This window comes from Euprymna scolopes, chromosome 25, assembly GCF_053919585.1.
Source record: "Euprymna scolopes isolate OS-2025 chromosome 25, ASM5391958v1, whole genome shotgun sequence".
In the NCBI taxonomy this organism is placed as follows: domain Eukaryota; kingdom Metazoa; phylum Mollusca; class Cephalopoda; order Sepiida; family Sepiolidae; genus Euprymna; species Euprymna scolopes.
Window position 1 is genome coordinate 83,000,857 of NC_136506.1, and position 17,500 is coordinate 83,018,356.

The 17,500-nt window shown below is 33.6% G+C and overlaps 1 protein-coding gene across 3 annotated transcripts in view; it reads left to right on the forward strand.

Moving 5' to 3' along the window:
* LOC145247470 (tyrosine 3-monooxygenase-like) overlaps window positions 1-17,500 on the forward strand; it is a 650,093-nt gene that overhangs the window by 631,533 nt on the left and 1,060 nt on the right. For all 3 annotated transcript variants that reach the window (XM_080109266.1, XM_080109268.1, XM_080109267.1), the window contains one exon: window positions 6,836-7,065. In XM_080109266.1, coding sequence (XP_079965392.1) covers window positions 6,836-7,065 — 230 coding nt within the window. The remainder of the gene's footprint in view (window positions 1-6,835; window positions 7,066-17,500) is intronic.

Consider the following 17,500-nt stretch of genomic DNA (forward strand, 5'->3'; position numbering starts at 1 on the left):
GTACATGCTGGACGGATTTGAGAAATTAACTTCCATACAACCTTCTGCCAAGAAAATTATTGAAATTGCATATCCGGTTAAATTTTAATGGGAATTTCCAGTAATATCATGCTTACTCGTGTCATATAAAAAAAAAGTTTTTTAAATCATCAGCAACGCCAGCAGCAGGTAAATATCCATTTTACATATTCAAATTCTGTTAAGTTCTAAACTAATCTATCTTTGGCCAGGTCTTTATTTAAACAATATAATCTGAAAAGCGACATATTTTATTTGGAAGACATTTCTTTGGTTGCGGCATAATTTTCAAAGGCCGGACGTCCTTCTTCTGCCAAATCAATGCGGTTATATAGGACTAGTATTTTATCGCCACACAATCTCTAAGATATTTAATAAAGCTAAAGTATTACGATTATGCCGATTACAAAGATGCTATTATTTTTAATTAATTACTAACAGTTCAACTATTTTAATTTTATATTTGCTGATTGCATATAAGACTATTATTTTAATTTAAAATTTGCTACTGATTACAACGATGGCAACCATTTTAATTTTAAATTGCTGCGGACTACAAAGATGGCGACCATTTTAATTTTTAATTGCTGCTGACTACAAAGATAGCGATTATTTTAATTTTACTTTGCTGCTTACTACAAAGATGGCGACCATTTTAATTTTTAATTGCTGCTGGCCACAAGGATGGCAAGCATCTTAATTTAAAATTCTGCTGACTACAAAGATGGCGACCATTTTAATTTTAAATTGGTGCTGACTACAAAGATGGCGACTCTTTTAATTTTAAATTGGTGCTGACTACAAAGATGGCGAGACCATTTTAATTTTAAATTGGTGCTGACTACAAAGATGGCGACTCTTTTAATTTTAAATTGGTGCTGACTACAAAGATGGCGAGACCATTTTAATTTTAAATTGCTGCTGACTACAAAGATGGCGACCATTTTAATTTTTAATTGCTGCTGGCCACAAGGATGACAAGAATTTTTATTTTAAATTGCTGCTGACTACAAAGATGGCGACCATTTTAATTTTAAATTGCTGCTGGCCACAAGGATGATCAGCATTTTTATTTTAAATTGCTGCTGACTACAAAGATGGCGACCATTTTAATTTTTAATTGCTGCTGACTACAAAGATGGCGACAATTTTAATTTAAATTTGCTGCTTACAACAAAGATTGCGACCATTTTAATTTAAAATCGCTGCTGACTACAAAGATGGCGATCATTTTAATTTAAAATTGCTGCGGACTACAAAGATGGCGACCATTTTAATTTAAAATTGATTCTGACTACAAAGATGGGGAGTATTTTAATTTTTAATTGTTGCTGACTCTAAAGAGGGCGACCATTTTAATTTTAAATTGCTGCTGACTACAAAGATGGCGACCATTTTAATTTTAAATTGCTGCTTACAACGAAGATGGCGACCATTTTAATTTAAAATTGCTACTGACTACAAAGATAGCGACCATTTTAATTTTAATTTGCTGCTGACTAGAGAGATGGCGGCCATTTTAATTTTAAATTGCTGCTGACCACAAAGATGGCAATCATTTTTATTTTAAATTTCTGCTGACTACAAAGATGGCAATCATTTTTATTTTAAATTGCTGCTGGCCACAAGGATGGCAAGCATCTTAATTTAAAATTCTGCTGACTACAAAGATGGCGACAATTTTAATTTTAAATTGGTGCTGACTACAAAGATGGCGACCATTTTAATTTTTAATTGGTGCTGACTACAAAGATGGCGAGACCATTTTAATTTTAAATTGCTGCTGACTACAAAGATGGCGACCATTTTAATTTTAAATTGCTGCTGACTACAAAGATGGCGAGACCATTTTAATTTTAAATTGCTGCTGACTACAAAGATGGCGACCATTTTAATTTTTAATTGCTGCTGGCCACAAGGATGATCAGCATTTTTATTTTAAATTGCTGCTGACTACAAAGATGGCGACCATTTTAATTTTAAATTGCTGCTGACTACAAAGATGGCGACCATTTTAATTTTTAATTGCTGCTGGCCACAAGGATGGCAAGCATCTTAATTTAAAATTCTGCTGACTACAAAGATGGCGACCCTTTTAATTTTAAATTGCTGCTGACTACAAAGATGGCGAGACCATTTTAATTTTAAATTGCTGCTGACTACAAAGATGGCGACCATTTTAATTTTTAATTGCTGCTGGCCACAAGGATGGCAAGCATCTTAATTTAAAATTCTGCTGACTACAAAGATGGCGACAATTTTAATTTTAAATTGCTGCTGACTACAAAGATGGCGACAATTTTAATTTTAAATTGCTGCTGACTACAAAGATGGCGACCATTTTAATTTTAAATTGGTGCTGACTACAAAGATGGCGACCATTTTAATTTTAAATTGCTGCTGACTACAAAGATGGCGACCATTTTAATTTTAAATATCTACTGACTACAAAGATGGCAACAATTTTAATTTTAAATTGCTGCTGACTACAAAGATGGCGACCATTTTAATTTTAAATTGCTGCTGACTACAAAGATGGCGACCATTTTAATTTTAAATTGCTGCTGACTACAAAGATGGCGACCCTTTTAATTTTAAATTGCTGCTGACTACAAAGATTGCGACCATTTTAATTTTAAATTGCTGCTAGCCACAAGGATGACAAGCATTTTTATTTTAAATTGCTGCTGACTACAAAGATGGCGACCATTTTAATTTTAAATTGCTGCTGACTACAAAGATGGCAATCATTTTAATTTTAAATTGCTGCTGACTACAAAGATGGCGACCATTTTAATTTTAAATTGCTGCTGACTACAAAGATGGCGGCCATTTTAATTATAAATTGCTGCTGACTAGAGAGATGGCGGCCATTTTAATTTAAAATTGCTGCTGACCACAAAGATGGCAATCATTTTTATTTTAAATTGCTGCTGACTACAAAGATGGCAATCATTTTTATTTTAAATTACTGCGGACAACAAAGATGACTACCATTTTAATTTTTAATTGCTGCTGACTACAAAGATAGCGATTATTTTAATTTTACTTTGCTGCTTACTACAAAGATGGCGACCATTTTAATTTTTAATTGCTGCTGGCCACAAGGATGGCAAGCATCTTAATTTAAAATTCTGCTGACTACAAGGATGGCGACCATTTTAATTTTAAATTGGTGCTGACTACAAAGATGGCGACCATTTTAATTTTAAATTGCTGCTGACTACAAAGATGGCGAGACCATTTTAATTTTAAATTGCTGCTGACTACAAAGATGGCGACCATTTTAATTTTTAATTGCTGCTGGCCACAAGGATGACAAGCATTTTTATTTTAAATTGCTGCTGACTACAAAGATGGCGACCATTTTAATTTTAAATTGCTGCTGACTACAAAGATGGCGACCATTTTAATTTTAAATTGCTGCTGACTACAAAGATGGCGACCCTTTTAATTTTAAATTGCTGCTGACTACAAAGATGGCGACCATTTTAATTTTTAATTGCTGCTAACTACAAAGATGGCGACCATTTTAATTTTTAATTGCTGCTGACTACAAAGATGGCAACCATTTTAATTTTACTTTGCTGCTGACTACAAAGATGGCGACCATTTTAATTTTAAATTGCTGCTGACTACAAAGATGGCGACCATTTTAATTTTAAATTGCTGCTGACTACAAAGATGGCGACCCTTTTAATTTTAAATTGCTGCTGACTACAAAGATGGCGACCATTTTAATTTTTAATTGCTGCTGGCCACAAGGATGACAAGCATTTTTATTTTAAATTGCTGCTGACTACAAAGATGGCGACCATTTTAATTTTTAATTGCTGCTGACTACAAAGATTGCGACCATTTTAATTTTAAATTGCTGCTGACTACAAAGATTGCGACCATTTTAATTTTAAATTGCTGCTGACTACAAAGATGGCGACCATTTTAATTTTAAATTGCTGCTGACTACAAAGATGGCCACCATTTTAATTTTAAATTGGTGCTGACTACAAAGATGGCGACCATTTTAATTTTAAATTGCTGCTGACTACAAAGATGGCGACCATTTTAATTTTTATTGCTGCTAACTACAAAGATGGCGACCATTTTAATTTTAAATTGCTGCTGACTACAAAGATGGCGACCATTTTAATTTTTAATTGCTGCTAACTACAAAGATGGCGACCATTTTAATTTTTAATTGCTGCTGACTACAAAGATGGCGACCATTTTAATTTTTAATTGCTGCTAACTACAAAGATGGCGACCATTTTAATTTTTAATTGCTGCTGACTACAAAGATGGCGACTGTGTTATTTTTAAATTGCTGCTTACTACGAAGATGGCGACCATTTAATTTAAAATTGCTGCCGACTACAAAGATGGCGACCATTTTAATTTTAAATTGCTGCTGACTATAAAGATGGCGACCATTTTAATTTCAGATTGCTGCTGACTACAAAGATGGGGACTATTTTAATTTAAAAGTTCAGCTTAATACAAAAATTGCAACCATGTTTTATTCAAAATTGCTGCTGACTACAAAGATTGCGATCATTTAACTTCAAATTTACTGTTCATGATGAATACCGCAAGTATCTCAAACATTTCTCATTGCATAATGACGAATTATATTTTCAAATGCAATAAATAGAAAGGAATAAATCACGAGTCCGTATCAAATATCCGTGTGTCAGATGCACTGAAATACCAGGGCTGGACCAGAATCAAGTTGGCTTTTCTTTATGTATCAGATAAAAACTTTCTGATAATAATAATAATAATAATAATAATAATAATAATAATAATAATAATAATAATAATAATAATAATAATAATGAAGATGGAAAACCCGAGGAGAGAAAGCACTTCAATGGATGGGTGCGCAGAGGACTGGGAACTTATAGAGGCTTATTACCTCCCAAATACCAGTGACGAGCAATGGTCCCTGTCAATGTGAAATTGGTGGTTGGCGGTTGTTGTGATGACACAAATAGAGTTGCAAAGTTTATCGAAAGCGGTGGAGAGTACTGTAAATCTGGGGAGACTGGTTATCACTCAGCTCTAGGGAACACCACAAGTTGTTCTCAAAGAGAAATCTTTGATGATGGCCTTTATGAAACTCCGACTGGGTAAAATAATAATAATAATAATAATAATAATAATAATAATAATAATAATAATAATAATAAGCCGTAACTGGTACCACACAGAATAGTAAAGGATGCAGGATGATGACGGAAGGGCAAAATAGAGAAAACACTGTCCAAAACTCCACTGGATGAGTGCGAAGAAGGCTTGTTATCACCTAAATTCTAATGACAGGTAATAGTTATTTCCAGTGAAAAGTCAATGGTAAGAGGCCGTTGTGATAACAAAGTTATGTGCAAATGTTAAAGAGATACAAAGCATTGGAGATCTGTCGAGATTTCTGTCACTCAGACTCCAGGGAACACTGTCAGTTTGTGACCTCTGACCCCGTCGAAGTCGCAATGGTCGTGATCGTCTTCTCTCCGAGAGTTCTCTACAGGATTCTTCCGTGCCACAGGCCTCGTTTATCGAGTTGATACGCCGGTTTCTGCTGAAAATATTTAGTTTCTCATGCAGGCCAAATGAAGACAAACTCAGATATCTCTATTCTACTCAAATTAATTCAAAAGAAATTTACAAGGTGTGTTTACATATGTACAACTGTTCAGTTCGATTTCATACAAAAATACTTTTGAATCTCAGTTAGATTTAGTCTCTCGGTAGTGACGGGCGGCAGCGAGATAGAGGTGTGGCGACGATCCCTCGGTCTGATTTAGTCTCACTCAAACCTGGCTCCAACTCTACTCTGTGATTTTTGTCGCGAGCCTTCGCTTATATTTCGAGGGAGCGGTTGGTTCGGGATAAGCCGCCGGACCAATCACCGATCTGCACGTAATTTCAGGGGCTGTCCCGTTTGCTTACACGGCCTGAAAATCTGTTCACCCGATTAGAGAGGCCAACACTTTGACCCCTGGTCTGGCCTTGTACTCGGAAGTCAGACATCCTTGAGTTGGTTTTCGCCAGGCCAAGAACGAAATATAATTTCATTCTAGATTTCAAAATTACATCACTTGTCATCTTTCCCAAACAATGTAAAGTACATGTTTGTTGTACAAAAACACAATAAATTCATAACTTAACTCTTCCTTTCAGCCAGGTTACCCGCCGCTGCCCGGGCACCCAATACTGCTTAACAGTTAATACCAGCATAGCTGCCCGGCCTTACTCAGTGTTTCGGGGGTCTCAATCTCCCCCCCCCAATGAGGAGCACCACCGCTCCCAGAGGCGGTCGCGCCACAAGTTATCATCAGTGAGTAATCTTTTTTTTTTATATGAGAACTCCAAGTGAGTACAAATAATAAAATGGTGGCAACTTAATTGGATAGTGCCACAACAAAGAGTCATGAAGCGTCCGAAAAGAACCAAAAAAGGAAACCACTAACCAGACTTCCACTGGAAACGTGCGGAGAATACTGGGACTTTAGGGAGACTTTTTGCCACTAAAACCCCAGCAAATACCAATGTCGTTGCCAGCGAGAAAATAGGGGTAAGCGGCTGTTGCGATAAGGAAGTTATCTGCTTTTGTTATCGAAAGAGTTGAAAAGCACTGGAAATCTGGAAAAACCTGTCACTCAAACTCCAGGGAACACCACAAATTATTGTCGGTAAGTGATCGCTGATGATGGCTTGTGTGAGAACTCGAGGTGAGAGGATAATAATAAAGCCAGTTGGACCCTTTAATAATTGTCAAAATATGTTCATATGTTAAAAATGTTTCTTCATTTTTCAGCTTTACTGGTTTACGGTCGAGTTTGGTTTGGTGAAAGAGGATGGTGAGATTCGCGCCTACGGCGCGGGCGCCCTCTCTTCGTACGGTGAACTGATGCATTCCCTGTCGGATGTGCCCCAGAGAAAGGAGTTCAACGCCGCCACCACATCGGTCCAGGAGTATTCAGATTACGATTTGCAACCCATTTATTTTGTGGCCGAGTCATTTGAGGATATGAAGGAGAAAATGAGGTAAGTACACGCGCATATATATACTAGATGATCTGCCCAGCATTCCTTGTAAATCTTTACTTTCATTTTTGCCACACCCCTCTTTTTAAAACTATTTTTGCTATGACCTCATATACGATGTCACCATATATGAGGTCAGCATTTATAACGCCATCTGCATTGATGTATACTGCACATATCATATATATGTCTGCTGTGACGTCATCTATGACGTATACTGTGGACAAACAAGCAGACATGAATACAGCCTTATATATATATATATATATATATATATATATATATATATATATATATATATATATATATATATAAGCGCACTTTTCTTCTCCCCGACCACCTGCTGATTTTTTTGTTTGTTTCTTTGTGACGAAACTCGCGCATACTTACTAATTTGCAGAGTGCTCAAATGCCTGCTGCTGCTGCTAATAGCTTCGCTAGCCATCAATCGTTCGGCTGCTGCTGATATTTTCACTATATATATACAATATCATCAGGATGCTTTTTTTCGAACACACATCTTTCTTTCAGATCCACATCAAACACGGTTTAATTGTGTTTATTTTTTTAAATACCAGCGTGGGGATTCAGTGAAGGTTAACCATAGTTAGCAGGAAGTAACACACATTTTTTTCATCGTTTTTTTTAATTTATTTTTTATTTTATTTTTTTTTTTAATCCGAAGCTTTTTTGTTTATCATGTATTATCTCCTCCGGTTTCAAATGGCCATCCGAATGAGTAAGTTCCCATAAAAATAAATAAACCGTAACAGTTGTCACTTAGCGAGATGTTTATCGATCTCGGGATCGATGTTCCTTAACTGATTTGGGTACACCATTGACTTTATTCACACCAACAAACGGACGGTCAGATGACTAAATTGAAATCAAAGAACGATAATTAAAAATATATATGACTAGCAGGGAGACCCGACGTCGTCCAGGATTTAATGATGATCAACGAATGTTTCACCCTCCCATATTTTTATTGTCATCGAAATCAGTGAAAGCGTCCATTTTTTTTTAATCAAATTGATTGATTGCCTGCTCTAGTTTGGGGACCCATTGCAGTGAACCGGAAGGGAGCTTCACATGCCTCCCATTATGATTTATTTCCGAATGCATTGTAGTCTACATTGCACTGTAGAGAACCTACTGTTGATATTATGAACTTATTAAATTTATATATAATAGCTTGAATTAAAGCTTAAAATACAATTATTATAGTTTAGTATTATAGTTTAGTTGCGCTTTGTTCATTTCGGACGCGCCACTGTCATATCGACGAGCATACTGTTAATTTTATATACCGTCCTTTCTGCTTGTGTGGTAATGAAACATGCAGTATCAGGTGTTAACTTTTGTCAAATTCGCTTGTTTTTTCTTTTATCGGATCATTTCGATTATCGATTATCGATTATCGATACTTATCAAAGACATTCTGATACAAAACCTATCTAAGAACATTGCCACGCACATGAAATATATTCGTGTAAATTTCATAAAAATTGGCCAAGCCGTTTCCGAGTCGAGAGGGAACGAACCCATACAGACACAGACAAAGTTCATTTTATACAATAGCAGAGTAGATAGATAGATAGATATACGTCGATCCAATCTATTCTTTTACTACCAGATCAGGCTGTCTGAAGACACCGGCTTCCTGCCCAAAAATGCACTAAACATTAATGTCGTTCCCTTTTTCAATTAACTTTGCAAAATTCAACCATGTTCTGCAAATTCAGAACCAAAAACAAGTTTTCCTCCATAAAACAATGGACTACGTGTAAATATTTGAAGATATAAAGAACTTGAAGCAGTTCTTTTTATCAAAGTTACATAAAATAACACAATAGCGATTTTATATGCCGTAAAACAAAACAATTAAACTATTCAATTTGCAGTTTCAACATGAAAGATATCCGAATATTTTATTTTAAACCTAATGGTGACAGACAAAAATAAATAAATAAACTGACAACGAATCTTCTATTTTTAGATTAATCAACAAAATACTGTTTAAAAACTTGAAAATGACAGACTAACAAACATACTATCTAAAATTTAAATGTGGCAGACCAAAGAATATTCTATTTTAAGAAAAAAAAATGATTTCTAGATGAGTACATATCATACCAAGTACATATAAGGTTGGTACAAAACCTAAAAGGCTTTGCCTCTTAAACAAGTTTGACGGGTGGGGACCTCGTCGGCGTCGAGCGGGCATTTCCAGACGCCTACCGACACCGGCCAGTTCAGCGGGCTCCCGGCTACGCCTAACGTCACCACACGGTGCGAAATGGCGTCAGGCGTATACCCCGCGGCGCGAGGCGCCCCACTGACGCGTCGTCGGCGGCACCTGGGGCAACATATGTGTCGTAGGGATTCGATAAAATCCTGGTGTGTCTAGGCGTCGAGAAAGCATTTTGGTAGGCCTACCACCATGGAGGTAGCGGTAGGCGCAAAGTCAGAAAATCGGACGACCAGAAATAAAATAAAAAAGAATAATTGGAAGTGAAGTGCCAAAATTGATATTGTGACGCAACATGCTATGATAGTAAAAAGATTAGTCAGATAAAAAAAAATACACATAAAAGATAACGGCGCTTCTACACTATAAGAATGAAATGTTGTAGTTGATAAATGGAGTTTAACTGGCATATTTAATATCTAGATTTCTAAAAGAATGGGCAATCGACTCTTTTTCCGACATAAACAATATTTAACTATTTCTAATAGAATTAACAATATTTAACTATTTCTAATAGAATTAACAATGGTCTTAATTTCTAACATTCCATTCTCCATTATTTTTAACACTTGCCAACAGGGTTCGATTCTAACCTTATCCTAATATCATTTTCACTTATCTAGTATGTCTTCTTAATTACGTGATAAGGGGACAGCCCTTTCATGTAAGAAAACCCTTGTTTTTAAATGTATGTATAATTCAACACATAATTAAGTAGATAAATTAAAATGAAAAAAAAAAATTCATAAGAAAATAAAAATGAAATGATGATTAAGACGAATCGCTGTCCTAGAAAATTGTTAGAATTTTAGAGAGGGGACAATAGAAAATAACGTAAACGAGTATTTTGAGAGATTTTGGGATGTGATAAAGCCAAAAGAGAGACTTTTTCTTTTTTTCTTTATTTATGTCCATAACATTTTTCGCAAGAAGAGTAACTTGCCAGGGGACAGCATTAGATATGCCCCTGTTATAAAAATACAGATGGGAACCTGCGATATTGTGTGCTATTAAAGCATGCTGCACGTAACGGCTCCGAGCAAAGGATAAGTCTCGGCACAATAAATTAAAAATGCGTTGGAGAGGATACGAGAATTCCTTAGGGTACTAAAGTACTATAAGAGTCAGTACCACGGATAAATCACATATAGTAATAAGAAGGGAGAAAAAGTAAAATATGCTGTAAATACGTATAGATCTATTTATGCGGGATATCCCTGTTTTGGGATCTTGGATGCTCTTATGAGGAAAAAAAGAAAGAAAAATCACAGAAATCCTAGCCATAGTTAGAATTCAGTGCGCAGGTAGGAATTTTAACGCAGGGGATGGGGGTTATTTAGTTAAGGGTGATGTTTTCTAAGTCTTTGTCGAGTTCTAAGAGTCCAAGCAGGGAAATCTGAGTGAATCAGTGTGATGAAAACGTATATCTTAATAATTAGAAACCAACCACAAAGATTTAAGTAAACGAGCTTTGAGCATGTCCCAAGAGAAATAAGATAGTTAGAAAATGAGACAAAGCTCTAATTAGTAGAACAACCATGCGAAAGAAAGGGGCAGGACACATTTGGACGAAGAGTCATCGAATTGGTGAAGAGATAAAATGGGATCTCGGTTACGGCTTAAGGGTGGCTGGATGGATCAGCTGATATGGATCATAGGAGGTACTACCCTACACCCAAAAGGAATATGCCAGGGAGATCAGATAGATATTCTGATATAATTATGGAGTCAGTTGGAAAAGAACTGACTAACGAAGTTTTTTTTTTTTAAATGTGCCTGATCTTTCTTAGCCAAGTAGTTGTACGCATATAGAGAAAAACTGTACTAGAATTTAAAAATGCGTACATTTTTGGTTGGTTGGTTGGTTGGTTGGTTGGTTGGTTGTTTTGTTTACGACATATCAACCCTTTTCAGGTTATTTAATGCCGAATCTGGTGATTTTGAAGAACGATTTTTTAATATAGTATACTTGTTTTTTAAGTCGTATTCTATTTAACCCATAGTTGGGACCCTAACAGGTACCACCACTCCGGGTCAGAGTTGATCTGGGAGCAATGGCAATTAAAGGGTGGCTCCACACTCCCTAAGGCCTGCAAGCTGGGACCTCACCATCGGATATAGTTTAAGGTCATATCAAGGAGCGTACATTTTTGGAAAAGTAGGAAGGAAAGGAGTGTTATATAAAAGGGCTGTCCCTTATCACGTAATTTAGAAGACATTCTAGATAAGTGAAAATGATATTAGGATATGGTTCGAATCGAACCCTGTTGGCAAGTGTTAAATATAATAAATAATGGAATGTTAGAAATTCAGTCTATTGTTAATTCTATTAGAAATAGTTAAATATTGTTAATTCTATTAGAAATAGTTAAATATTGTTAATTCTATTAGAAATAGTTAAATATTGTTAATTCTATTAGAAATAGTTAAATATTGTTAATTCTATTAGAAATAGTTAAATATTGTTAATTCTATTAGAAATAGTTAAATATTGTTAATTCTATTAGAAATAGTTAAATATTGTTAATTCTATTAGAAATAGTTAAATATTGTTAATTCTATTAGAAATAGTTAAATATTGTTAATTCTATTAGAAATAGTTAAATATTGTTAATTCTATTAGAAATAGTTAAATATTGTTAATTCTATTAGAAATAGTTAAATATTGTTAATTCTATTAGATATAGTTAAATATTGTTAATTCTATTAGAAATAGTTAAATATTGTTAATTCTATTAGAAATAGTTAAATATTGTTAATTCTATTAGAAATAGTTAAATATTGTTAATTCTATTAGAAATAGTTAAATATTGTTAATTCTATTAGAAATAGTTAAATATTGTTAATTCTATTAGAAATAGTTAAATATTGTTAATTCTATTAGAAATAGTTAAATATTGTTAATTCTATTAGAAATAGTTAAATATTGTTAATTCTATTAGAAATAGTTAAATATTGTTAATTCTATTAGAAATAGTTAACTATTGTTAATTCTATTAGAAATAGTTAAATATTGTTAATTCTATTAGAAATAGTTAAATATTGTTAATTCTATTAGAAATAGTTAAATATTGTTAATTCTATTAGAAATAGTTAAATATTGTTAATTCTATTAGAAATAGTTAAATATTGTTAATTCTATTAGAAATAGTTAAATATTGTTAATTCTATTAGAAATAGTTAACTATTGTTAATTCTATTAGAAATAGTTAAATATTGTTAATTCTATTAGAAATAGTTAAATATTGTTAATTCTATTAGAAATAGTTAAATATTGTTAATTCTATTAGAAATAGTTAAATATTGTTAATTCTATTAGAAATAGTTAAATATTGTTAATTCTATTAGAAATAGTTAAATATTGTTAATTCTATTAGAAATAGTTAAATATTGTTAATTCTATTAGAAATAGTTAAATATTGTTAATTTTATTAGAAATAGTTAAATATTGTTAATTCTATTAGAAATAGTTAAATATTGTTAATTCTATTAGAAATAGTTAACTATTGTTAATTCTATTAGAAATAGTTAAATATTGTTAATTCTATTAGAAATAGTTAAATATTGTTAATTCTATTAGAAATAGTTAAATATTGTTAATTCTATTAGAAATAGTTAAATATTGTTAATTCTATTAGAAATAGTTAAATATTGTTAATTCTATTAGAAATAGTTAAATATTGTTAATTCTATTAGAAATAGTTAAATATTGTTAATTCTATTAGAAATAGTTAAATATTGTTAATTCTATTAGAAATAGTTAACTATTGTTAATTCTATTAGAAATAGTTAAATATTGTTAATTCTATTAGAAATAGTTAAATATTGTTAATTCTATTAGAAATAGTTAAATATTGTTAATTCTATTAGAAATAGTTAAATATTGTTAATTCTATTAGAAATAGTTAAATATTGTTAATTCTATTAGAAATAGTTAAATATTGTTAATTCTATTAGAAATAGTTAAATATTGTTAATTCTATTAGAAATAGTTAAATATTGTTAATTCTATTAGAAATAGTTAAATATTGTTAATTCTATTAGAAATAGTTAAAACGTGTTTATGTTGTAAAGACTTTGCTCCCTGTGATTTTTTGGTTATTCCCTAAGCTCAAGGAAAACCTGTCGCTATGAGACAATTAAAGAGATAAAAGAAGCTGAAACGAGGAGGAGCATTGACACGCTCACACGGGAGGACTTCCATTGTGGATTTCCATAAGTTGGTGGAACGGTACAGCACGTGCATTGCAGCCGGCGGAGATTATTTCGAAGGGAGTTAGAGTATCATGTGTGTATTATCAATAAAATTGCCCATGTGAAAAAAGTCTGGGAACTTATTGGCGACACCTCGTAATCTACTGCTAATTCTAACCCTAACCCTGACTGTTAACCGATTGCCAATTTAGCCCTGACATGAACTGCTACTTGACTGCTAATTTTAGCCTTAACCCTGACTACTAATTGATTGCTAATTCTATCCCTAACATTGACTGCTATTTGACGATTAGCTTCAATAAAAAATAATTCACTAATTAAACTCAACAATAGTTAGCATATTGGAGTCGATGAATTAAAAAAAAAATATTTTTACATCAATATTTTTTAATTAGTTTGCTTCCATTGCTGTTACAGCCTGGAGCTATTAGCTGGCAAGTACGTTAGCTAGTTTAAATATGCAGATTACATAGCATAGCTAGACACACAGAATGTTATAAACCCAAGTGTTAAAAACAAAAAGATAAATTCAACAGGAGACAATTATATACGTTCCATGACAATCAACTAACATATTATACATACATGTAAACAATCGACATTACATAGCGATGTAACAGGTCGTTGTCGCGTATAATATACATCAGGGGTCGGCAACCTTTTGCAGCGTTAGGGCCGAAAGCTATACTTATTAAAAGAAGAGGGGCAAATCGCTTTGGCTACATTATCATGGAGGACAACGATGTTATTAAATATGTAGATGAATTTTCTGTGCATTTAAAGAACACCAGTATTAAATATAATGTGATTATATTTAAACGGAAACATTAATTATACTACAAGAATAAAAAATCACGAATATATTTTATATTTATATTGTAACCTAAGTAAGGTGGCGGGCCAAATAAAATTTACTCGTGAGTCAGATTATGCCCGCGGGCCGGAGGTGGCTGACCCCTGATATTCATAGATGTAAAGAAATAATCACTTGACACACCGGTTTCTGATGGATCACCGAAGTTAAGCAACCTTGAACCTGGTCAGTACTAAATGAGTGATCATTTGGGACTTTCAGATGATGTATGTGCTCTCTGCTTATCTCGGCATTATTTCCAGTCGTTCTGTACTTCTCCTTGCCACTGGACTCAAACAGTGCCGATTCAGTAGAGGTGTGGTTGGGATTGCGCAACCCTTGCCTCACAGTTATCTGTCACGTTACCTACCTTACAGAATTTAATGAATTCTTCCACTTAATATACCTATCGAGAAAACACGTCTTTCGACTTGCCGGTTAGACTGACCTTTGATCTCTTCCTTTGTTTGTTGTACTAGCAGGCCGCCTGACATTGCCCGGTCGTAAAATACGCTTAAATATGATATTTTGGTTAATGTAGATTTCGTATTTATTATTATATTATATTGGACCCAATATATAGTAATGATTTAAAAAGCTAAAAAAAAAAAAAAAAAATGACACGTGCGCCACCACCGAGAATCGAAACTAAAACGTTTAGCTTACGATTTAATTTTTGCTTCGACGTTAATGCCTGAGCTATGATGACATGTTTGTAGCAAGGCTAAAAATTATAACATAAACCTATACCTATTACGTTAGGTATGCCTATTCGTAATGCCGTCGTCAACCTTCACCTGACCAATTTCATTTTTTTTTTTAATTTTCACACTTTTACACCAATTTTCCCCGGCTTAAACCCAAATATAAAGTTTCGCATGGTTTTGAATAACCTATATATTAAGTCAAATGTCTGTAGACCAAAACTAGCAGAGGAGTTTGGTAGGCAAAATTTTTAAACAAATATATATATATATATATATATATATATATATATATATATATATATATACGCATGCATAAATATATATATATATATAAAGTGGTTTGTGTTTATTATTAGCTTTTTACGCAAATATTACGCAAATATAAACCATGTATAATATCTACATGAATATAATTATACGTAATAATTAACTAAAGATGATCACCCCCATAAGAAAACCGAAAATACTAATAGGGATTTAATTTAAATGAATGTTTAAAATAATATGCAAATTAGCTAGATCTTTAGTAGATGAATGCAATTCCATGACTCATATATAACAGAGTTGCATTTTTTTTTTTTTAAATAAATAGAAAAAAAGGTTTTAATATGTATACCAATACAAAAAAACATATCGGAGTATAGAATTGTCTATAGGCCGATCACATTTTATTATTCCATCGTAAAAAAAAAAAAAATTGTCTTCCTGGTGAAGGCTTTTGTAGAAGCCGAAAATTAGAAATTTTAAATAAGTATTCATTTAAAAAGAGATAAGTACTGCACGAGTCTGATCTTTTAACCGCTATTTTGAATTTTTATTTTCATCGTGCTTCTAAACAGTGGATTTCAGGGTTTTTTTTTATACACAGTGATCACCACTTATCAAGGCCCGGAAGCCACTCAGGAATAAGGGTTATTGAAAGTATATTACGTTAGTGTGGAGATTTGATGAAGTGTTTACTTAAGGGGGCGGTTCATTAGGAATTTGTTAACATTGGACTTGAAGACATCCAAGTTGTAGTCCGGTGGGAAGCAGGCAGACGGAACAGAGTTCCAAAGGCGTGCAGTTCTAAGAAAGAAGCTCTGTTCATGGAATCCGTGTTTTGATCTAGGCACAGATATAGAGTGGGGGAAATTTTTCACAGTGGATTCAGCTAGACGGGTGTTTTTCGTGAAAGATTGGCGAGGGGGGACCAGAGATTGGAGTTCAGACGAGCACCTGCCATGGAAATAACGATAAAACAAGGATAGGCTCGCAACGTCTCTTCTGTGGGAGAGAGGTTGCAGGGTAGAGAAAAAGGGCAGACCCCACTAAGCCACGAAGTCTATTTTGTACTATGTCAAGGCAGGATAGGATGTTTTTAGCAGCTCCTGCCCAGATAATTTTTACACATCTGCACATGCTCGACCGCAAACACTGAACTGGAAGATACAACCTCTATCTTCGACAACTAGAAACTGCGTCGAAACACCATGTCTAGTAAGAAAAAAAAAGTATTGTCTAAACTGTTATTTATCCGCTGCAGCCGGTCGTCAAATGTGTTTTAAAGTCTATATAATTTCTAAGAAATCAACCTTTGTCATTTTTCAATATACATACACTTGTTAGAGATAATAAAACAAACACAGTTGGCTATAAAAATATTTGTTTATGTTAAGTGTGAAGACATTACGTTGAACAAAGATGGCGGTAATAAATCAAATCGGTGAAGAATCAATGCAGTCATGATCTTGGGTATTGAGTAATTCTTAACACCAAAGATAGCAACGAAGAATCAATGCAGTCACGATTTCCAGTGTTGAATAATTCTTAATAACAAAAATGGCAGCGAAGAATCAATGCAGTCACGATTCAGTCGTTTCAAGACAGAGGTTGAAACCGAACTGAATTGAACCCAAAATTCGATTTTTTTATAATAAAGTTGATTTTCCTAACCGTAAGTTATAAGTAAGATCGTCGAAATCATTAAGATCATACCCTTATTATAAATCAAAAATATTTTAATAGTTTATTTAAAATAACCTTTTCGGTGTTCGAATGACAGTTTCGACATTAGTGCGAGGTAGACTTGTATGTGGAGAAAGTATGTCACTGTCGTGGGCGCTCTCTCCTTTACTTGCCTACACATGTATATTATTAGGACAGATAACGTCAACATTCTCTCATGCATTGTCCTGAAATGTGGGTGAATCTTGTTGATTCAATCTCCGGGGATTCTACGCCCCACCTTTGACCGACTTTTTTTGACGTCACTCCCCGAGAATCTTGAACATCCAACATAAATCACCCTGATGGAGGCTTTGGTATAAGCTGAAAATAAGAAATTTAAAATAAATAAATGTTTATTTTTTTTTAAAAATACTGCCCGAGTCTGATCTTTTAATCGAGTTTTAATTTTATTTTCAACTA